This window comes from Eubalaena glacialis, chromosome 9, assembly GCF_028564815.1.
Source record: "Eubalaena glacialis isolate mEubGla1 chromosome 9, mEubGla1.1.hap2.+ XY, whole genome shotgun sequence".
In the NCBI taxonomy this organism is placed as follows: Eukaryota; Metazoa; Chordata; class Mammalia; order Artiodactyla; family Balaenidae; genus Eubalaena; species Eubalaena glacialis.
Genome location: NC_083724.1, coordinates 14,718,498 through 14,741,350, shown reverse-complemented (window position 1 = coordinate 14,741,350; position 22,853 = coordinate 14,718,498). Strand labels below are relative to the sequence as shown.

The 22,853-nt window shown below is 43.4% G+C and overlaps 1 protein-coding gene across 1 annotated transcript; it reads left to right on the top strand.

The window, feature by feature from the left end:
- The first annotated feature begins 48 nt into the window (after positions 1-48).
- Positions 49-22,822, top strand: LOC133097789 (protein CutA homolog). Its single transcript, XM_061200015.1, has 7 exons — positions 49-2,397; positions 7,961-8,109; positions 13,973-14,032; positions 15,669-15,714; positions 15,962-16,011; positions 19,586-19,929; positions 21,180-22,822. Exons 2-6 carry the CDS (start codon positions 7,991-7,993, stop codon positions 19,686-19,688), a joined length of 378 nt encoding a protein of 125 aa, XP_061055998.1. The 5' UTR covers positions 49-2,397; positions 7,961-7,990; the 3' UTR covers positions 19,689-19,929; positions 21,180-22,822.
- Positions 22,823-22,853: the final 31 nt, after the last annotated feature.

Sequence of the window (22,853 nt, the reverse complement as noted above, 5' to 3'; positions counted from 1 at the left end):
AGACTCCCTTCCCCGAGTTTTGGCTGGGCCAAAACGGCTCGGGCGGCACCAATAGAGTTGCGGAGCTGCCGGGCAGCGCGCGCTCGGGGGCTGCCAAGCCTCGCGAGAGCGGGGCTGACTAGGGTCGCTGGTGGTTACGGGGTCGCAGCGCGGCGTCATGTTGGGCGCTGCTCAGTTGGTCCTGCAGTCCGACTCTCCGGTTTGTTTGCTTCTGTCCCACTGAGAACGAAGGCTGGGTAAATGCCCGGCAAGCGGAGTGGTGAGAACGAGGACCAGCCGAAGGTTGAACGGCCTTGGGGGCGGCCCCCTAGCTCTAAAACGAGGCTCTCGGCAGCGGCTATGGTGGACGCCGCTGCGGCTTGGGCAGGGGCTTAGGCTTCCCGGGGCGGGGCGGAGGCGGTGGGCATCCTGCTCCCGGGCTAGACACGTATTAAGAGGAGGCGGAGGGTCATGTCTCTGGAAGGCGAGATGAAAATTCTCGAGAAGCTGGAAGAAGGGTTTGCGCACCCTTACGCAAAACGAGAAGGCGGTCAGGACCAGCATGGAGAGTGTTTCGCCCGTCTGCTTCTAGGTGCTGTGCGTTCCTCAGGACGTAAACATCGAGAAGATGGAGACGAATTAATCTTTGGGGTCTAGGATTAGACCACAGGAGGAGGGGGTAGCCTCTGACGCTGAAGGCCATCTGCAGCCAGGCCAAACGGGTTTACAGGCAACTGGTGGAAACCACTGGCAAGAGCAACCCAGAGAAGTTTCATGCGGGCAGGGGATGGTTGGAGAAGTTTAGAAATCGCTATAGGCTGCTGAATTCAGGTTGATAGGGGAGGAAGAACCATTAAATATCCAGTCGGCACCCACGTATTCCAAGCAACGCCAGAAACTGATCAGAGTTAGTGGCATTGTACCTCAGCAGGTCTTCACCGCCAAGCAGAGGAGCCTGTTTTGGAAGTGCTTGCCTTCGCGTACTTTTGGGAAAAAGACAAAAATGCGGAAAGCTTAGAGGAAGCTAAGGACCGGATTTCTTTCATTTTTTGTGCCAGTGCCGCAGGTGACAAAACCATTGCTGCTTTATGAAGCAGCACCTGTTTTATGGAAAAAAATATAAAACGCCTTCCTATTTTCCGGCGATCACTAACAGTATCATTAACAGCTGCCCTCATTTTGGATTGGCTTCGTAATTGTTTTATTCATTGAACCTGGAGTTATTTAACAGAAAAAAATCTTGCCTTCAGAGTGTTGCTGTTTTTGGACAGAGGTCTCAGTCACCCAGACTCCATTCTTTGCTCATCCCAATGATGATATTGTGTTTCTCCATCTGGAGGGCAGTAGCTATCTTAAGCCCTTGGATCAGGGTATAATTGAAGCATTCAGGAGGTAATACACCAAGCATATATTTGACTACTTTGCAGACTTTTTGAAAAAAACCCTTGCCTCACTTTGAAAGAAACATGGCAACAGTACAACTTTGCTGATGCTTTGGTAATAATAAAAGAGGTGATGGATGATAGAAAAACCAGCCTCTCTTAATAAAGCCTGGTGGAACCTTTGGGATGATGTTGTGAATGATTATGCATGTTTCCCTAGAGCTAATGAAGAAGTTGAAAAAAATAGAGTCTGAAAATGGATGGGCTTTAAATTCATCGATATTGATGAAAGTGAAATTAATAAGCTACTTAAGTTTCAAGCTTTGGCAATAACACAGAGAGTCTATATCTGTAGATGAGGAAGAAGGCAAATCTCTGGAACCAGAGATAAAGTTGAATCTAAGGAAACAATTCTGTCTTACACCAGGTGTCAGACCTCTTTGAAGCTGCAATTGATATGGGTTCTTTACTGGATTGAAGTTTGGCCTTTAAAAAAGATTTCAATAAATTGTTGTATACCTATAAAGAGGCCCAAAAGAACCTTCAAAATAAAGCAAAGGAGATGAAGAAAGAGAAGGAAGACACAAACAATAAAGACGAGGTAGTGTGGGTGAAAGAGATGGGTACAGAATCTGACTCTGAAGAGGATTCTGAGTCCATATCTGAATCCAGTATGGAGGAGGAGAGAAAGAGGGTAAGAAGCCTCCAGAAGAAGAGCTTATAATCTCAGGCAGTGGCACTGAGGGTCTTACTAGATCTCAAGAATCTGCCAAGGCCATAAATGCAGAATTGGACTTTTGGAATCTAACCTTGGAATTGAATCTGAAGAGAGTAGAGGTGCCTGAGTTGAAGGAAGAAGAGAATCCAGAAACGGTTTCTTCCAAGTAACAGTTCATCTCTTGCCATCCTTCCCCTGCTGCCCCAGCATCGTCTTCATCATGACCATCCTTATAATCACCAAATCAACAAACATTTATTGAGCATAATCTCTGTGGGATCCTGTGCTAAACTCTGGGACATCATCTCAGGATCTAAGGTAAAATGGTCATTAACAGTGGCCTTTCTTATTAATGTAATAGATTTAAAAGATCGTAGCCTTGATTTATTTTAGTGGACGTTTAATATAGAGGTTTTTATTTAGGATCACTCAGCCTCATTTTCTCTAACCCTGTTTTTTTCACACACGCTAAGTTTTTCAATCACAAATGGAGATTTTCTGAGTTAACCTTGTTTGGTAGTTGACATGAGACTACTTGCTCGTGAAACGCTGACATGGTCTTACATTTTATAAAGCATTCTTATATTAATCTTCTCTGTTAATCCTCACTTTAGACCTATGAAGGAGGTATTAGCCATTCCTTTACCAAAAAAACCCCAAAAAGCTCAGAGAGGTTAAGTTATTTGCCTGAGTCCACATAGCTATTGATGTAAATGATAGGACTAGGGCTACAGCTGACTTTGTTAGACACTTTGCCAGGAAGTGTATCAGGCCTTTAAGAATTTATAGTCCCAAGGAATGAGACAGACAGATAAACAGGTAATTAAAATAAACACAGAGGCTGTGAACTGGCAGCCTGCAGGCCAGTTTAGCTAACAGGTGTGTTTTGTTTCGTTTGCCCAGTTTAAAACAATTTTGAATTGGTTTTCAGCATTCCCCCCCTCCTTTGTTTAAGGTACTATTTACATACAACACAATTAACCAATTTAAGTTTATAGTTTGTTGAATTTTTTAATGTTTGTGTAACCACTACCACAGTCAAGCTGTAGAATAGTTTCCTTGGCTTAAAATTTACTTATGGCCGTGTGTATTCAATTTCTTCCCCTGAAGTGTCGTCATTTAAAAATTAAGATATTACACATTAAAAAGCTGGATTAAAAAATTGGAAACCCTGACAACAGTGGACTCTGCATCCCCAAAGGGCAACAGTCAGTCCTTAGCTTGCTGCTTTTAAAGATTTGTTTAATAATTGATGTTAAACCTCTCTAAACCAGAGAGGATTAGAAGGGAGATCCTAGGAGGAGGGAGTGATGTGTGGGGGACAGGGAAGGGAAGGCAGCCATGTGTGTGCTTCATTTATTTGGGTTTTTTTTGGTGGGATGGTCCTCTACAGCGGTCCCCAACTTTTTTGGCACCAGGGACCGTTTTCGTGGAAGACAGTTTTTCCAAGGACCGGGGTGGGGGGATGGTTTCGGGATGATTAAAGCGCATTCCATTTATCGTGCACTTTATTTCTATTATTATTACATCAGCTCCACCTCAGATCATCAGGCATTAGATTCCGGGGGTTGGGGACCCCTGCAAAGTGGAAGAGTTTTGTGTATGTGTATTTGTGTTTGGGCTGACGATTTTATATATCTAAGAAACTTAGGTCTTTTAATCTGTACATCTCTGGGGATTTTATGGTTTTTTTGTATGTGTATGTTAGAATGGGAAGGGAAAATTAGTATTTTTACTTTTGCAGGGGTTGGAGGTTTGCATATGGTGCTTGGGTTGTATGTTTCCAGAAGGAGAGTTGCCCAATGAAAAATTACTCCCTCTTTCCCCGCCCCCTCCACTATCTCATTCCGGCCAGCCTGGCTGGGACCTGGCTGGGCAGTGGGGCAGGCAGCAGGTGGTAAGGGGAGAGGGCAGTTCAGGCCCTTCGTGCCCGCCCATCAGCCAGCAACTCGGCCTCAGGCCACAGTTCCAATAGGCTGTGCTGCTAAATTACCAGCGACGCCATGGACAGGCTGGGCTCACGGTGCCCTTTGCCAGGCTGCCCACGGCCCTCTGTCCTTTTATGCCTCTTGGTGAGTGTTCCATGCTACAGTGCTATGAACCCTCTCACCTCTAAACCTCCAACCTGGGGATTGAGGGAAGAAAGTGCATTTCTCTTTTACTCTTCCTGGGATTTTGAGCTGGGGGCGGGCAGGTAGTGGGTGGACGGTAAAATCCTTGGAGGCACCACCCTGTGTCTTGGAGATTGTGGTGTGAATGTGAAGATTACCAGCACCCCTTTATGCCCTGCCTTGTGAGGAGGAGTGACTGGGCTGTGTTTCACTGCCAGGGTCCTTGGGGTGGTGAGGGGTGTCTGCTGGTGAGTTCTCATGTGGTCACATGATAGGTTCTTTCCCTCTTTCCAGTGCAGTTACCATCTCATTTTTCTGGGGGCTTTGTTTTCTCATCTCTGAAGTATGTTAAAATGTTAAGGTTGGCAGTGGCTACAGAGTCCCCACAGTGGTGCTGGTGGTCGCAGTGGGCGGGGGCTGAGTGGGGTGGGGTGCGGGGGTGGTGGAAGGGAGAGCTGTGTGGGAGGGCCACAAGCCTAGGGGTCTAGCCCAGCTCTGCTGCTCACTTTTTGGTGATTTCTTCCCCTCTCTGGCCCTTAATTAACTGGCACAAATCAGTGGCTCAACATTTTGGGGACATTTCTTGATTTTGTGTGTGTGTGTGTATGTGTGTGAGTGCAAGTCTGGATTTGCACCCAAGGAAAGTGTATAAGCACAATGTCAATTTCAGAGTATTCACAGATTCCTTAAAACTAGATGGATTACAAATTTAGAACCACTGGGTGGTTTCTGAGGCCCTTTCTGCCTTAACACAGATCGTAAAGTCAACCATAATCTCTTGAAGTCTAGGCAAATACTGCAGGACGAAAAAAGAATGAAATAATTGAAAGGGTACATAAAATATTTTAAAAGAATGTAAAATTAGAAAAGGTATATAGTAAAGACGTAAATATGAAAATGTTATAAACTTACAGTAAATCTTTTCCCGTTATAATGTTTCTGTTAGGGAATATGGTGATGTGTGTATTTTGCATTCATGTAATATCACTTTCTAATATACTGTAGTCCACTTTTGGTTCCAAACCAACCTTTCATGCTTCTGATTCTTTGTTGATATGGTCCACAAACATTTCTCAAGCCCATACTCCTTGTCAGCGGGTTGTAAAGTGCTGGGGATACAGAAATGTATGAGGCCAGAGAGCTCACGTCCAATGAGGGAGACATATGTAAACAACTGTCTGTATTTCAGTGTGATTGATGGTACAATAGAAGGATGTTTAGCAGTAGTCCTGACCTCTACCCACTAGATGCCAATGGCATCTCCTCCCCAGTCATGACAATCAAAATTGTCCTTAGATGTTGCCAGATGTCCCCTGGGGGGAAAAATTGCCCCAAGTTGAGAGGCTCTGGATTAAGTGAAGCTGAAGTACGCCCACTGTATCAATTCCTAGTCGTGCTCCTTGCAGTTCAGAGAGCCCAGAAAAGGAGTCAGGAGTCTTGGATTTAAGTCTTGCTTCTGTCACAGAATTTCTGTATGTTCTGCCTCAGTAACATTATCTGTTAAATGAAGGGTTATCTTAGATAATCCCCGAGGGCCCAAAGTATCTCTTAGTATTTTTTGGCTATGAGTTCATACAAGAGTTTCAATACATTTTAGGTGAGTTTATAGTTAATCCTATTAGCTCTGTGTAACAATGATAACTGCTGGCTGAAATGCCCTAGATCTTCCTTAGGAATGGTTTTTTTGGTTGAGGGACAGACCATTACTCCTTTTGTTTAGAGTCTGTACAGGAAGCCACCTTAGAGTCATGTAGTTGACTCCTTACAGTTTTTTAGTTTGTCCAATTCTCTGCCAAAAGCTCTGTGGGTGACCCAAAAGCCCTACTTACTTCACAAGGCTATTTTGTCTCAATATCAACATCTTGCTGGTGTACTATTTCACCAGTGTACAAGTTATTTCTTGAGAACCTGCTGTGTGCCGTGAACTGTCCTGGGGACACAGTGATGAGCAAACCACAGTCCCTTCCTTTATTGGATTAGTGATTTTATATTGTTTTTCCTATCTTGTTTGAACCCATGGCAACTCTGAGGCAGGCAGCACAGATGTCATAATCTCCAATTTCTAGGTAACGTTTATAGAAGGCAAAGGAAGTAACTTGTTGAAGACCACAGGCAGCAGTAGTGGCACTAGGATTTAAATCCTGCTCTTCAGTGCCTTTATTTTTTTCCTATATAATCTAATTGAGTTGTCACGAAAAGCTTCATTGAAAAGCCTGGTTCTTTTTTTCTTGTGTGGTAACTGGTTTAGTTCAGAGGACTAGTGTGTTGGATTGGAGGTGTTGGTGGAGGTAGTGGGAGGGAATGAGAAACCCACCCCAGACAGGCTTCTAGTCAAACTGAAGCTAAAGACATAAAAACGCTACTCAGGCCCTGCCAAGAAGTAGGAGCCAGGCAGGGCCGGGCAATACCATAGGAGTGGGAGGACAGAGGTTTATTTGAGCGAGATGTGAGCCCTGGGCTGGGAGGCAGGAGAAGCACGCTCTTGTTCAGTCTTGCCTGAGTCACAGTGGGACTCCTTGCAAGTTGCCTCCATCCCTATTAATGACTCCTTTGTATCCCCCCAGCAAAGAACCCTGGAATAGAAGATGTCCTCCAGTTCTTTTCATTTCCTCTTATTTAAAAAGTTTGTCATTAAAAAAGCAAGAAAAATGATATTTTAACTGTCTTTTCCTCTCACGGTGTCACTGCCATTTTCTTAGCTCAAGATCTTAATGTCTTTTTCCTGGAACATTGTAATGGCCTTTTGAATAGACTACCTTCTGGTCACTCCCCATCCTCCTTCAGCTTGATCATATTATTACTCTTCTACTTTAAAACCTGCAAAAGCACCTTATCACTTGAGTACAAACCCTACGTTCCTTAGCGTGACCCTTTATAGTTCTAGCCAGTCTCATTTTCCTCCCAATCTCTTACCCACAGACTAAGACCCATGCAGACTAGATAGCTTATCTGTCCCTAAATACCTCTTGAGTTTGTACATATTATCATATCTCCCTCTTTTGTAATTCTGCTTATTATTTCAGTTCCAACTTAGATAGTACCTTCTTTTCAAAGCCTTTTCCTGTCCCCAACAGGTAGAGCCTTCCTCCTGGACCCTCCAATTGTCTGTCACAGTAGCACAGGTCACATTGCTTTAGAATTAGCCTTCCTTTTCCACTAGACTCCCTGTAGCACCTGGCACATACACAATTGAACGAAGGTGAAATTAACTCCCTAAAACATCGACAAGTGTAAGAACTTATCATTCATAATAATCTCCATAGGATGATAGCAGTTCAGTCGATGCCAATTGGCGTTACTTCCAGTAGCAGTTTTGTACAGTAGGAATGGATTTCAAGTTATCCAGACACGACTCCTAATCTTGGCTTCAGTTAAAAGCTGTGTGATTTTTTTTTTTTTTGGCCACACTGCATGGCTTGTGGGATCTTAGTTCCCCTACCAGGGATCGAACCCGGCAGTGAAAACACTGAGTCCTAACCACTGGACCGCCTGGGAATTCCCAAAGCTGTGTGATTTTGAGCAAGTTTCTTGATTTTTGAGCCTCTATTTTTTCTTTTCTTTTTTTTACCATTTGTAAAATGCAGAGGCAAATAATCTAGACATGAAAACTTTAAGCACTAAAACTCAATACAGATCCCAGGAATTATTTTATGGATGGGAAATAGGGATGAAAATATGATGCTCAGCTTTGGTTCCAGTCTGCTTGAGCTGGCAAATAGTGAGTTGGCCATGTCACTGCTGATCTGTGCTTCTCTTTTCCCACCGTGTAGATCCTGACTGCTTCTTTCCTGACATACCCCATGCTCAGGACCCTTAGCCAGCAGCTCCTTTCAGTTGTCACTGGCAGCTATGTCTCCGGCACTTACTCCATCGTTTTTGTCAACTGTCCCAACGAGCAGATTGCCAGAGATATTGCCAGGTATGGTGAAGGGGCTTAGGTGCTGCCCCAGGAGGCTCAGGAGCTACCAGGATGCTCCAGAGGGGCCACTTTGGGGTACTTCTCTTGCTTTTGACAACCCCATCTGTCCAGTGATGAACTACCCAGCTGTCTGCTTGGGGTGATATGAGAAGCATGGCTGAATGACACTTGGATGGATCCTGCTGCTGGGCCTGAAAATGCTGAGTGGTACATGGGGGCGTAAAAGGGATATGAGACCCAGAGAGATAGGTGGCTTGTGCAAGGTGTTAAGATAAGAGAACAGTGGAACGCCGCAGGTTGAGAATTTAAGAATCCTAATTCCTGACCCAGCTCTCTTTTTGGAGATAGTCTTTGCTCTGTCCCAGAGGTGCTTACCATGACAAGAGGAGGAGGAGACCAATTCCAAGTATATGGCAGATTTCTAAAAGCAGCTGTGCTGTGGTGGAAAGAGCACTGGACTTGTAATCAGAGCAATTTGAATCTTGGCTCTGCCACTTGCTGTGTGACCTCGGGCAAGTTGCTTCCCTTCTCTAAGCATTAGTTTTCTGAATTATAAAATAGGATAATGTCACCTACCTCACAGGGTTGTTGAGAGGATTAAATTATATGATATATGTACAGTCCTTATTCCAGTAACTCAAATGTAGTAGATGCTCAAAAAATGTTTGTTGTATCTGAATTTCCACCCTTCACTCCTCTTTTATTTTTTTTAATTTATTTTTCTTTTTTGGCCGCGCCTTGCGGCTTGCGGTATCTTAGTTCCCTGAACAGGGATAGAACCCAGGGCCATGGCAGTAAACGCGCTGAGTCCTAACCACTGGACTGCTAGGGAAGCTCCCCTGCCCTTCACTCCTTTATAGCTGCAGCTTTGAAGAGGGTTAGTGGGGCTGAGGGGTAATGGATTTGGCTCCTGGCTCCCTTTCTTCTTGCTCTACAACTCAGCATTCTTGAAGTTTGATGATAGCTTAAGTTATAGTGTTTTATGTGTTGAATTTGGTCTTTGGGGGCACATAGCCTCCAAACTGATGGTCACAGGTTAACTTTGCATTTGATTCCATCTTTCCTGCCCCTAACCAGAATGTCTATTTTTTCCTTTTTTTTTTTTTTTTAATTTTTCTTTATTTCTTTATTTACTTATGGCTGTGTTGGGTCTTCGTTTCTGTGCGAGAGCTTTCTCTAGTTGCGGCGAGTGCGGGCCTCTCACTGTCGCGGCCTCTCTTGTTGCGGAGCACAGGCTCCAGACGCGCAGGCTCAGTAATTGTGGCTCATGGGCCTAGTTGCTCCACAGTATGTGGGATCTTCCCAGACCAGGGCTCGAACCCGTGTCCCCTGCATTGGCAGGCAGATTCTCAACCACTGCGCCACCAGGGAAGCCCCTATTTTTTCCTTATTAACATTACTTTTGGAGAATAGCTCTTGTCTAAAAGAACATGTGATTACTCCAGAAATATGACCTAGTATTATATTTAGCAGCTAGGAATTGAAATCCCTTCTGTGCTTCTGGTATACCCAGGATCTGTGCTGAACTCACTGGACCCCTGGATTAGCCACTCTGGGTCCTGTCAGGGAACAACTTCAGCTGACATCTGTGAGGTGTTGGGTATCAGGAGGAGAAGGATTCTAAGGCCTGGATTCTAAATACAGTAGTTGAAAGGCCAGTTCAGGTAAATGGATCAGTATCAGCTTGGAGAGGGGTCTCTATTGTCTTTGCATCCAAGGTTGCTGATGAGAGGTCAGGAATGGGGTCTCATTCCTTCATAGGTAATGCTTTTTCTCTCTGGTTTTTCTCCTGGTTTTTAGGAGTTTCTCTTTGTCTTAATGTTCAAGTATTACTTGTTAAATATAGTCTCTCTACTCTCTCTATTCTTTCTGCATCGCGCTTTCCTGGAACTCCTTATAGATAGATGTTGAATTTGTTTTCTGTGACTGAACTTTTTAGTTTTCTTTAGACTGAATTTTATAGTTTTCCTTTTCAAGATTTCAGATTGTTTTTAATAACCAACTGCTCTTGTTTTGTAATTGTCTGATCTTGTTTTATAAATGCAATAATCTTGCTTTATCTTTCTGTGGATAGTAATTATACTTATTTTATGCTTAATTTTATTCCAGCTTTATTGAGATATAATTGACATATAACATTGTGTAAGTTTAAGGTATACAACATGATGATTTTATATGTGTATATATTACAAAATGATTACAACAGTAAGGTTAGTTAAACATCTATCATTTCAGTTACCTTTTTTTGTGATAAGAACTCTTTAAGATCTACTCTCTTGGCAATTTTCAAGTATACATAATTGTACTTATTTTAAAATCTTGGTTTCAATTATCCTTCTCATGTAAATTCTTTTTTGTTGTTGAATTTTAGTCTCTCATGGTGTTGACTTTCCTCAAATACTTTGTAATTCTTAATTGTAACCTCTCTCATCTTCTTAGCTATGCTTATGGGGAAGTGCAGAAACAGCTGCAGGAATTGACCTTAGGTGGCACTCTGCAGTGTGCATGTGGGGCAGGTGGACATTCTACTGGCTGGGGTACCCAAGTAACTGGTCTTCTGGGCATGCATTCTCCCTTTTGTCCTTGGCTGTTGCCAGCCACTAGGACAGTGTTTTGCCTTTTGTCCAAAATTCCCACGCCCGCTGCTCTGCCTGTATCAAACATCCCATTACTCTTGCCTGGGCCATGGGAGATTTAGGGGGTCTACCTGCTCCTGCTGTGGCATTCCAACTATTTACCTTGATGGTTGCCTCCAAGTTCCTGCCTGCTCTGGTTCCCATTACATCTAGATTACAGACTGTTGCTTTCATTTTCTCTCCCCCCACTCCTGCCCCAAGTTCAAAAAGGCACATTTATTTATTTACAAAGGAACAGTATAAATGTAATAAGGAACAAAGGAAATAAAATAATAGGCATACATATTTACATAGCAGGTGTAGGCAAAACTTACTAAGAAGATTCTTGAAATACTTCTACAATCTAGTATTTAACAGTTAAAATCAGTTTCTAAGAATAATTTATCACCTCAAGAAGAATTTTTAGGATGGTCAACTTATATGATTCAAACTATGACTATGTTAATGAAAAAATTATAATTTTATATTCTTCAAAATTCTCCAGGTTGCTGGAGGCCAAGAAAACCAGATCACTGCCAATGTTTAAAAGATTCAAAGGCTCTTAAGTTAGGAAGTCCCCCTACATGCTCCCATGCATGTCTCAGGGCTGCCTTTTTTCTTTAGGGTCTCCTCCTAGTTGCTAGTACATAAAGCTTTCTCCTTACTGTGCTCTGGCACGGCGAAGAAATGTTTTGTTGTTTCTGGTGTGGGGTGTAAAAGGGAGGTTGCAGTGTGTGTGCAGCCCGCCAGCTGAGCTCTAAGTCTCGAGTGGAGTTCTGAGTGATGTGGCAGTGGAGCTCTCCCCTCAGCTGTTCTGTTCTGTATTTTTCATGAATGATTTGGGTAGAAGAGAGGCAAATAGGTTTCGCTTCCAGGATTTGTAGAAGGAGAGTAAGTGGGTACATGGTGGGGAGGGCCCCACAAATGTTAGCCGGCAGGAACCCCAGCTCTGCCTATGGAACTAGTGCTGGGACCAGGTCTTTCAGCTCCAGTTTAGTGCTCTTTCTTCTTTAGTGCTCTTCAGCGTTCAGTCTGCTGCCTCTCAGTTCTGGTTCAGTTCCATTCTGTTTCAGTTCCATTCTGGTTCCTGGCAGTGTTCTTAGAGCTCTTCATTGACAGATACATTCTAAACTGGAAGAATCTCTTATTGGGGCTAGGGTGAAAACCTGAATGTTGAACCAGGAGACCTGGATTCTAGTGTCCTTTTTGCTGCCAACACCACATATGGCCTTAGACAAGTCTTCCTTCTCTGGACTTTGATTTCATACGTAGGGAGCGGGAATTGGATTAGGCCAGGGTCACAGACAAAGATATCACAAGCAGGCAACTTAAATGAGTGAAGTGGGCTGGGGTGTCACGCTGAAGAATGACTGTAGTTAGCAACCCTTACTCGTCCCAGGTGTTGAGAGGGAGAACAGTGGAAACTGACTGACCGGAGAAGCATATGTCATGCCTCGAGGGAGTAGCCCCTGCTCAGCTCTAGCTAAATCTGACCTTGTAGGACTACAGGTCCAAAATGTTATAAGATTCATTTTTTGGTGAGAAGCTAGGTAATGTGTATTTTTTTAATGTGAAATACCCTGATAGTAAATATTGGTAGCAAAATCAAGATTTTTTTTAAATGCCGTGAGAGCCAAACCATGTATCTGGTCTGTGAGCCTCTAGTCTGTGAACTTTGCAGTTTCTAGAGACCCCAGAAGCTCTGTCTTCTGCTTTACTCAGATGAGCATGAGGGCTTGAGCTTTCCGTCTGTGACTCACTGCTGGGCTTTAGTGTGTGTGTTTTTGTTTTTTGTTTGTTTGTTTGGCCACAGGAGCTTTTTGAATAGCACAGTCCTCCATAACTTTACAGTCTTTTACCCAAGGACAGGTTGCTGTGATTACTCACTGAGGAGTTCACACTACCAAAGAGATTGGAGGCCCGTGAGGCAATGGATTATTTTTTTCTAGAGGTTTAACTCACTCCCTGTGTTTGCGTGCCACCTTCAGAACCAATGAAGTGTCATTTCTCAGCAGATCATTTGATTGAGTGAGCAAGACTTGCAGCAGTTGCTTAAACAAATTTGTGCCGTGTGCCTCTTCTTACCGTCAGAGATTTATTTACCACCTGGAACTTTCCAAGGGAATGAGGGTGGTGGTAATACCACATTAATGTGGAGCCTTAAATAGAGCACTGTTCAGCCTGGAACTCGGGGGAAGAGAAAGGAGGTCAGTTCTCTTGGCAGCGGTCAAGGGAAGGAGAGATCAGTAAGCAGGGCTCAGATTAGGGTTATCTGGCAGGGGCCACACACTTCAGAGAACTGAGACCAGGCCCCCTTGGCTGACTGAGACCTGAGAGGGGGTTGTCAGGGCCTGCCTGACTCCGAGGGCTTGAGGTTTGATACTTGGGGACACTTCTTTGCATCGATGACTTGGTGGTGCTTTTGTTTCTATGACACTTGTACTAGTTCAGGCACTTTTTATTGTGTTCACCAGGGCTCTGCCCAGGAATCAGACTATCAGAGCAGGAATTCCAACCTGTGGTCTGTCAAAGGAAGTTTTTAGAGGTCTGCAAAGGTGATGATGATTGTGCTCTTAGGGTTGTGGTAGGAACCTTCACAAAAATAAAAAGTGAAAAGAGCCTGTATTTGCCAAAGACAGACATAGGATAGGATGCCTTTTTTTGCTTTTCCTTGGAGTTATATCAGTTCCATGTGGTCACATGATATCTACAGACCAGAAACCCTGTCAGCCTAGTACATATCCGAGAGAGAAAAGGAGAAGAAGGTGACATAATAAAAGGAGTTTTTGGTAGTGGAAAGAGTTGGAAACCACCGACTGAACCAATCCTCTGATTGTACAGCAGGAGTCAGGTTGAGTGAGGGGGTCGTGCCTGTCTTGGATAGGTGCTCAAATACTTATTTCTGGAATGAAAGAAAGAGCTTGCATAAGGTCACACAGCCATCCTACTGCAGGGCTGGATTGGAATCCAGGTCTTTTTGTTCTCCGTCCATTGCTAATAAATTCCCATTCCCCAAGCAGACTAGGCCTGTCCTTTAAAACTGCCTTCCCTACTTCTCTCCCCACCCAGGGAAGGACTTATAAACAACTCTGTCTTCAGAGGTTCTGTGCACAGTAGTTATGAAACATGTTGGTTTGAGTTGGGAGGGGCACTCTAAATGGTTATCTATTTAGAATTAGGTTTCCTGAGTAGTTCCCAGGAACTCCTGGACACTTGCCCCAGTAACTGTCACTCTCTCTTTGCTTTAGGGCTATACTGGATAAGAAGCTGACTGCCTCTGTGAACATCCTGCCTAAGGCATCCTCACTGTGAGTTTTGCTATGGCCTGTGGAAGGGTGTGGGAGTGCTAGGTCAGGTCCTGCCTGGTGGAAAGAGCACTGAACTAATGGGGAACTGTCAAAGAACAACTCAAAGGCATTTAATTAATCAATAGTTCACTGTCAATTTCTATTCAGAGGAAATCAACCAGCAGGTTTATGTCATTCAACAAAAGCAAAAACAGGCTGTGTTTAGAGAAGGGAGAAAAAAATCTACAGTTTAGGAACAGTGAATCTTGCCTGCACATTCTTTGTTTAAATCAATTAGCTTGCTTTTAGCAAAGAAGTCAAACTGGGCATTCCATCCCTGAGTAACCCAACTAGGGATATCAAAGATTATAATTTCCATTACTTTTGGATTCTCTGGAAAACTTTGAGAGTTTAGCATATGCGACAGGCTGTTTCTGTGTATTGTCTGCCTTTCATTTCATCAGCTCCTTTACTTAAGCCTGGTCTGCACCATTTCCCTCATCAAAATATGTCAGTATCCCAGTACTAGCTGTGCAGGATTTGTCTTGTGCCTTAATCTCTCTGATCAGCCTGTTTCTCGTCTCCTTCCTCCCCTGATGAGCGAGAGAGAGGGAGGGAGGGAGGGAGAGAAATAACGTCTGCTCTAGAGGTCAGAACAGAAAAGTGCTATATAATGAAAGCTTTCCCCTGCCCAGCAGTGTCATTCCCTCAGTGGCTCACATCACCTATAGCTAGGGCTCCCAAATTTGGCTATGCTTTAGATTCCTGAGCTCCCTCCTGGATCTACTCAATCAGTCTCCCTGAGGATGGGGCTTGAATCTGAATTTTTAAGAGGTTATGTAAGTGATTCACATAAAGCCAGTCTGGGAGCTACTGCTTTGGAGCTAGAACAGAATTTTAGCCTACTGTTCCCGTCATATGTTCATCCTTCCTTGTAATTCATCCTTTTACCACAGCTCTGTGAGATGAGGCCAATGGCCTAAGTCATCTTAGATTTGTCCTGGGTCAGCATAGGCATTCTCAGGCCGAATTTCTTTCCCTTCCCATGATGCTGTTCTCGTACTCTTTTCTAAACATTGTCACTGACTTTGTTTTTAACTTTTGGACCTGTTTCCATATTTTATAAGGCTTACTTCTTCCCTGACTCTTCCTGTGCTTTTTCATTTACCCATTGGTGGGCACTCAGCTTTGAGAGTCAGTGATACAGATAGCACCAGTGCAAAGGATGGGGAGGTGCCTGGAAGCCAAGAGTATGCGATGAGCATTGAAAAAGCTGGAGATGCCCATTGTAGAGGAGAGAACATATAGGAGTTTCTCTAGGGCTGTCCTGAGGTGGTTCTTCATGTGGAAGTTGGGGAAAACAACTGGGTGGCAAATGTTGGCACACCATAAGAAAAACCATCTCATGTGAAAACCTTTCAGGAGATGGTGAGCCTCTCACCTCCAGGAAAGTTAAGGCAGGTGCTAGAAGCGTGCATTAGAATGTTTAGACTAGATGACCTGTAGGGCCTTGGCCAACTCTAGGCTTTTTTATATGGGCTTGGAAAGATTTTAAAGTTTCCACCTTAGTAAGTCACCTCATTGGGCCAGGTTTATTTCACTGAACTCATCTTGGAAGCATGATAATTGTTGTTGTTGTTGTTGTTCTCTTCTCCAGATACTATTGGAATGGAGAAATAGAAGAAGCCACTGAAATCCTGCTGGTGAGTGAGGATCGGGGGATGCGGCCTTAATAAGGAAAGAGTGAGAGCAAGGTTCCAATTAAAAATTAGCAAAGATCAATTAACTGAGGTTCTTGCCCCACATACGATGCCCTAGGTTCATTTGTAAGCTACTAACAGGGCCTGGGAACCCGGAGGAATGCTGTCTCCTAAACAGCCAGATGAATGAGCAGCTGCAGAGCTGGGGCTGAGCTCCTGAAGCAGTGATTTTTTTTTCTTTCTTTTACAGTTAATAAAGACAAAGACTTCCAAGGTCCATATGCTATCCAGCTACATCAGGTAATAGTGCAGTCTCTTCCCAGCCGGGACATGCTGGGAACTAAGTGAATGAGCTTGAGAAGTAGGAGACCTAGAGCTTAGTCACCAGCCTCCCATGTGACCCTGGGTATGGCCCTGTCCCTCAGACTCTCCATCTGTAAAGTGAGTGAGTTTTAAACCAGCGGTTCTCAAAATTTTGGTCTCAGGATCCCTTTACACTTTTAAAAATTATTAAGGACCCAAAAGACCTTTGTTTATGTGGGTTATATCAAAGTTTACTGTATTAGAAATTAAAGCTGAGAAATTTTTAAAATATGTATTTTTAGTTCATTTAAAATAACAGTAATAGAACAATTACATATTAACATAAATACAGGCATACCTCAGAGATATTGCAGCTTTGGTTCCAGACCACTGCAATAAAGTGAATCATGTGGTTTTTTTTTTTTTTGGTTTCCCAGTGCATATAAAAGTTATGTTCAACCTATACTGCAGTGTATTAAGTGTGTTAATAGCGTTATGTCTAAAAACACAATGTATATACCTTAATTTAAAAATACAAAACAAAACAATTATAGTAGCATCAAAGATCACTGATGACATCACCATAACAAATAAAATAATCTTGAAAAAGTTTGAAATTTTGCAAGAATTAGCAAAATGTGACACAGAGACACAAAGTGAGCAAATGTAGCATCAATAGACTTGCTTGATGTAGGGTTGCCACAAACCTTCAATTTCTGAAAAAACACAGTATCTGTAATAAAGTGTAGTGCAATAAAACAAGGTATGCTAGTAATGTATTTTTATGGAAAGTAACCATAGTTTCCAAAAAACAAAAAAGTGAGAAGAATGGCATCATTTTACATTTTTGCAAAATCTGGCTTAATAAGAGGCTGGATCTCGTCAAAAGCATCTTTAAGTGTTGGGACACTTTTAAGCTCATGATGATAAATTCAGGTTTTCCAAACTTCTGATTTTTGCTTAAAAACATGAATTTTTTTTTAAATTTACAATATTGTGTTTAATTTCTGCTGTATAGCAAAGTGATTCATTTATATATATATATATTCCTTTTCATATTCTTTTCCATTATGGTTTATCAAAGGATACGGAATATAGTTCCCTGTGCTATACAGTAGGACCTTGTTGTTTACCCATCCTATATATAATAGTTTGCATCTGCTAATCCCAAACTCCCAGTCCTTCCCTCCCCAACCCCCAAAACATGAATTTTTTGATTGGCATTAAATGATATAAATTGTCTTCATTTGAGTGATGGGCCCACTTTGTTCATATTTGAGAAAATGTCTACCTAATACTCAAACCTGAGTAACCTTAATTTGTAAATCTGACAAATGATGGTTACTCAGGCTTGAAAGTAAAAATGGTATTCTTTGGGAAAAGTCTAGTTTAGCTTGTGTCTCAATCATACAAGTTTAAGACAACACTGAACTTAGGTATATAGCGGAAGTGCTTTATGTATGCTTCCCATTCTGTCACACAGAATATTAAAAAGGCACACTCAAGGGTCAAACTTTAATAAAAATAGTAATTTTTACCATATTATCAAGAATGTTCTTAAGTGAATTTGACTTTTTTAAAATGCAAGTATTGTGGTGATAGCTACAGTGATAGCTAGTACAGTTTGGTGCCGTTGTCTTGATGCATGCTAAGGTGCCACCAGTTTTACCCATCATTGCTTTTGCACCATCAGTGCAAATGTCAACATAAGTGAAAAGATAAATAACAGTATTATTATGAAAATAGTTTTGGCCTCATGGACCTCCTGAAAGAGGCTTGGAGTTCCCCAGTGGTCAGTGGACTCCACTTGAGAACCACTGGTGTAAATCCTTATTTATCATTCAGAGTATAGTTTTGTAATAATTGGCATCACCTGGAAGCTTGCCATAAATGGAGAATCTCACACTCACTCCAAACCTACTGAATCAAACTACAGTTTAACAAGATCCCCAGGTGATTCCTATGCACAGTAAAAGCTTGAGATTCTCTGGTCTAAACCAGTGATTTTTGATGTTGGCTACATATTATAATCACATGGAGACTTTTTCAAATTACCAATTTGGGCTCCACCTCAGATTCTGACCTAATTCATCTGGAATGGGGATCAAATATGGTGTTCTTCAAAGCACCCTGGTTGACTCTCCTATGCAGCCAGGATGCAGGTCACCTGTCTGGATGATAAAACCCTTTCCTTTCACATCTTAGGGAACCAGGCAGGATTCTATGGTTATATGGCTATACTGGGTCTCAGATCTATTGGTAGAGAAGGCCCTCATGTTACTGCCTTAGCGCAGGTGTGGAAATAGGGCATCTTTGGTAGAACCAGTGCTGTTGAGAAATTACAGCCTGACTGGTGAAAGACAGCTTCAGGGTTAAGACAGTGAACCCCAGAGCTTGACCTCCAGCGTCAAATCCTGGCTCCTCCACTTGCTGGTTGTAGCATAAGTGCATGCAAATTACTTTCTGTGCCTCAGTTGCCCCATCTATAAAATGGGGACTATACTAGTACCTTGGGTTGTTATGCGTATTGGAAAGAATTTATGTCAAGTATACACATGAATTGCTGTATCAGTGACAGCTCTTACTACTAAAGTGTTATTAAAATGTCTTATACTGAATGCTATTCAGACATACATACACTGAATTCTGTATGTCTGCTTATAAAAACACATACACTGGTCTAGGTATCCATGAAATAAGAAAATTCATTTTTCTCAGGCATTAGATAAAATTACCCAGCTTACTGCTAATGTTTAAGCACCTATACATACACATGTTGTGATTTAGTAAGCATCCTATCTCATGAGAACTTTACAGTGCCTAATTCAGCAAAAAAGAAGCAGAGGATTATTACTCCTGGGTGACAGATGGGACCAAGGCCCAAGGCCTTATGTTTTTTCAGTTTGGAAAGTGAAGAGAACTGGCATTTTGTGCCGAGGACTAGGTGAAAGAAATGGGGAAAAGGGAGAGATTGCTGTGGGTTTGGATGGCCAAGGAAGATCCCTGGGGAAAGGTCAGTGGTTGAGTTGAGCCTTGAGGAACAGAGAGGCTTTTGATTTATCAGCAGGAACAGGGAGAACTTTCTAGGTGGAGAAGAGAATACAGAGGTACAGGGGAAGGGGGAGTTGTTTGGGGAAGGCACAGTGATGAGTGAAGGATAGTAATAAAAACAGTAGCTAACATTTACTGAATGCATACAGCGCCAGTGTACCAGGTGTGTGCCTTATATACCTTGTCTCATTTAATCCTCAGCAATCCAGTCACATAGGTACTATTTTTATCCCCTCTTTTGCAGGGCCTTTAGGGAAATTAAGTGATTGGTCCGTGCTTACATAGCTAGTAAGTGGCAGGCTTAGAATTTGAACCCATGTCTGTGAGACTCTAAAGCCATCCGGCCTAACTCATCACTTGGTGACAGATGGGTAACAGGCGTAGGAGTGGTGGGCTGTGGGGCTGGAGCAGTGGGCTGCAGGCATATTGCAGAGGGCCTCAAGTGAGGCTGCCCAGTTGGGTTTTATTGCATAGGCTGGCTAATCCTAGTCACTCACAGAGCTCTGCTTTCTTTCCAAAGGTTGGTGCATCCTTTTGAAATCCCGGAGGTCTTCAGTCTTCCCATGGACCAAGGAGATGTGCACTATTTAAAGTGGCTGGAGGAGGGCATGGAGGAGGAATGAGTGGGGGCTTTTTGTGCCTCCTGCTGGCTGACTCTAACCTTCATCAGCTGTTCTCTGGGGGAGGGGAGGCTTCTTTCTGCCCCCTCGCATCTCTGGATTCCATGCTTTTGTCAGCACAGAGGAGTTAAGTAACTTGTGGAGAGTGAAGGTCCAAGGCTTCTGAGGCTGGAAGAGGACGCTGGGCCAGTCAGGCCAAGCAAGAACCCAGTGGATCTTGTCTCTGAGTGCATCATGCGTAAAGGTGGCTGGGGGTGGGAGGGCGAGGGTGTGTGTGTGTGGGGGCCAAGGGGAGGCGGCAGTGAGGGTGAGGTTTGTCATCTACGTTCACTGAGCCTATATTGAGTGCCTAGTATGTTATTACTCTCCTGCCTCTCATGAGGAATGGACCTGTTGACCTGTCACCCAGAAGTGTGTGGGGTGAATGCCACCTCCTAAGGGAACTGGAAGTGCTTTATCCAAAAGCATGAATTGCTAATGGTGGAATTGCAGGGACAAGCAGGATTTTATTTCTTCTAGCTAAAGATGGTGTTTGTTATTCCTGAGTCCTGAGGAAGTGGGACTAGGAGTGGGCTTCCTGAGTGCACGTAGGACTAGGGGAGTATTAGGGCTTAGACATAGCCTCACGGATTGGGAGTAGATCTTGACTCTTTCCTAGCCTGAAGGGGCAGATATCAGAAGGTTCTGGTGCCTTGCTCAGTGGAGATGTGGGTTCTGAGCCCACCATACTAACCTTTCCACTTGAGCATTGAAACTGAGCATCCTGAAGTAGGAAGAACCCAGGGGGACTGCTAGACAAGTGTTTTTCAGACTTGCCCCACAGAACCCCAGGGGTTCACAGAAGGTACCCTGGGGGCTACTCATACTTCAACCAGTGCAACTGTGCTTTTATTATTTTTATGTATTGAGCTAAGTTTCTGTTGTTAAAAGTTTGTAAACCAGTGGCCTAAGCCAGTCTCCATTTTATAGGAAAGGAAACTGAACTGCAGTGAGGTCCAGAAAGTGGGTGGCGTGTTGAGTTACAGACGGGATAGCCAAGGCTGCTCCCTCTGTCTGGTGCTCTCCTAAACCTGCTCCACGGGTGTCTTCTCCATGGGGAAGATCCCTGTGGGGTGAGAAGAGAGACCTGATCTAGGCTGCTTCCATGGCTCTGTCACAAGGTGACTCCACTCTGGGGACACCATGGGCAGTTTGGGTGGGAGTCCACAGACATCTGCGGTATCCTAGGTCTTCCTTCTCAAGAGGGAAGGGTGTGTGGGAAGGGTGTTGCCAGGCTCTGGTTCTGACACCTTCTGTGCTTCTTGGACCTTAGTTCCTCTAGATATAAAATGAGGGAGGATCTGCAAGGGCCCTTCCATGAAGACCTTGTAGCGACTTCAGGCTGAGCCCCTTCCAGAGGTCCAGAGGATCCTGTTTGTGATAGTGGGGAGTTTGGTGGGCTGCCTCAGGAGAAGAAAGAAAATGATAATGGTGATGTCCTTTTTTTTACGACAGATGTTTCTGGTGCATGTGAAAATCTTGTGTAAAGTAAACCCTACCGAAAATGTACTGGGGACCCCAAATGGACTGTCCGTATTGCTTTCACGATAAAGTCAATGTCTTGGTCTGGATTTCAAGGCCCTTCGGAGCCTTGCCTCAACTCAGTTTTCCATCCTCACCTACTCTGGCATGTGGGTGCTCCAGTATGCTGTGCTGTTACTCCTGTGTTCAGGCCGTCCCCTCTGCCTGATCACCCTTCTGCATGAGTGCTTAAGAAGTCTCCTTGGCAAGGCCTGGCATCCCCAGTTGGAAGGAATCTCTCCTGCCTTGATGTCCTGTTATCCTTGTGCGTCACAGTCAGTCTCCTGTTTCTAGATTGTGAGCTGCTCGAGGTGAGGGATATGTTTGAATCCTTTTGGTCTCTTGCACTGGGTTTGGCAGATATTTCCTGAATTGATGTTTCAAGGATTTGAATAGCTAAAGCTTTCTCTATGGTCCACAATTACTTCCTAATTTATGGAGTTGGCAAAATCCAACTTTTTCTCCTTCAGCTTTTTTTAGGTGGGACTAATTCCAAAGGAGGTTTTTCTTTCTATCTCTGGCCTTCATTGGTTCATTTTCTGTGCTGACTGTGCATTGAAAACTGTTTCTTGGTGGCCTTCCTTTGTCACGGTGTCACAGCTGACTATAGGAAATAGGAGAGGACAGGGACAAAACACCAGTGCTCTCTGCCAGGTACTGCCCTAGGTTCTTAACATTATTTTATCCTTACACGTCAATGCTATCCTCATTTTGCAGTTGAAACCTGAGGTCAGAGAGCAGGAGACACTTAAAGTAAATGGCAGAACTAGGCTCCTAACCCAAGTCTCTGACTCTAAATCTGATGCTCTTACTGCCTCTTTCAAAGAGGTTGGATGTATCTCTTTGTAGGCCAAAGACCCAGAGAACCTGCTGTAGCCAACTCTAAGGAAGAGTTGTTTGTTCCTAAAACATCTGTGTGGTAGTTGGTATTGATATATTGCATTACTTCTCCCCACAGATCTGGATGTTGGTGATAATATCTTCAATTCTACAGACGAGGGAACGGATTTAGAGGAGTTTAATGATTTTTAGGGTCTGTGTGACTCCAACTTACATGGTTTGGCCACTGTACCACACTGTCCTCCCAGATGATGCTGTGGGAGCTGGGGCTAGGACCTTCATCAGGGTTTCCACGTGGGAATTCCTTCCCAGCATTTCTCAGGAAACTTATGTTTTTTGATCCCAGAATCCCTGGGAGAGTCAGTTGAGGAAATGTGGAAGAGTATTAAAATTTTATCTGTGAATACTAAAGCTTAAAAGCATAGAGACGTTGCTGGTTTGAGGGAATCCAGCTTCATCAAATAAAAAACTAGAGCAAGAAATGCTAACATAGAGTTGAAGACTAAGAGAACCAGGACGGGAGCATGTAGAAGAGAAATGGTTTCCACCTAGTCAGTCTTGCCTGTGATTGTTGGCATGTCATAAGAGGGGGTGTCTAGCCCTGTCTGGCGCAAACTGTGAGTTATTCTTGCAAATAAGATAAGTTTATACACATAGTGTACTTTATACAAATCCTATGAGCAGTGTTCCAAGAAATAAGCTTTGGAAGCAAAATAAACTTAATTTGGCAATTTTGACACATGATTCTATATACTCTTAACCTCGTTA

Coding starts and splice junctions, on each gene's coding strand:
- LOC133097789 (XM_061200015.1), top strand. CDS start 7,991: ATGCTCAGGACCCTTAGCCAGCAGCTCCTTTCAGTTGTCACTGGCAGC. Junction 14,033..15,668: donor CTGCCTAAGGCATCCTCACT/GTGAGTTTTGCT, acceptor TCTCTTCTCCAG/ATACTATTGGAATGGAGAAA. Junction 16,012..19,585: donor ATGCTATCCAGCTACATCAG/GTAATAGTGCAG, acceptor TTCTTTCCAAAG/GTTGGTGCATCCTTTTGAAA.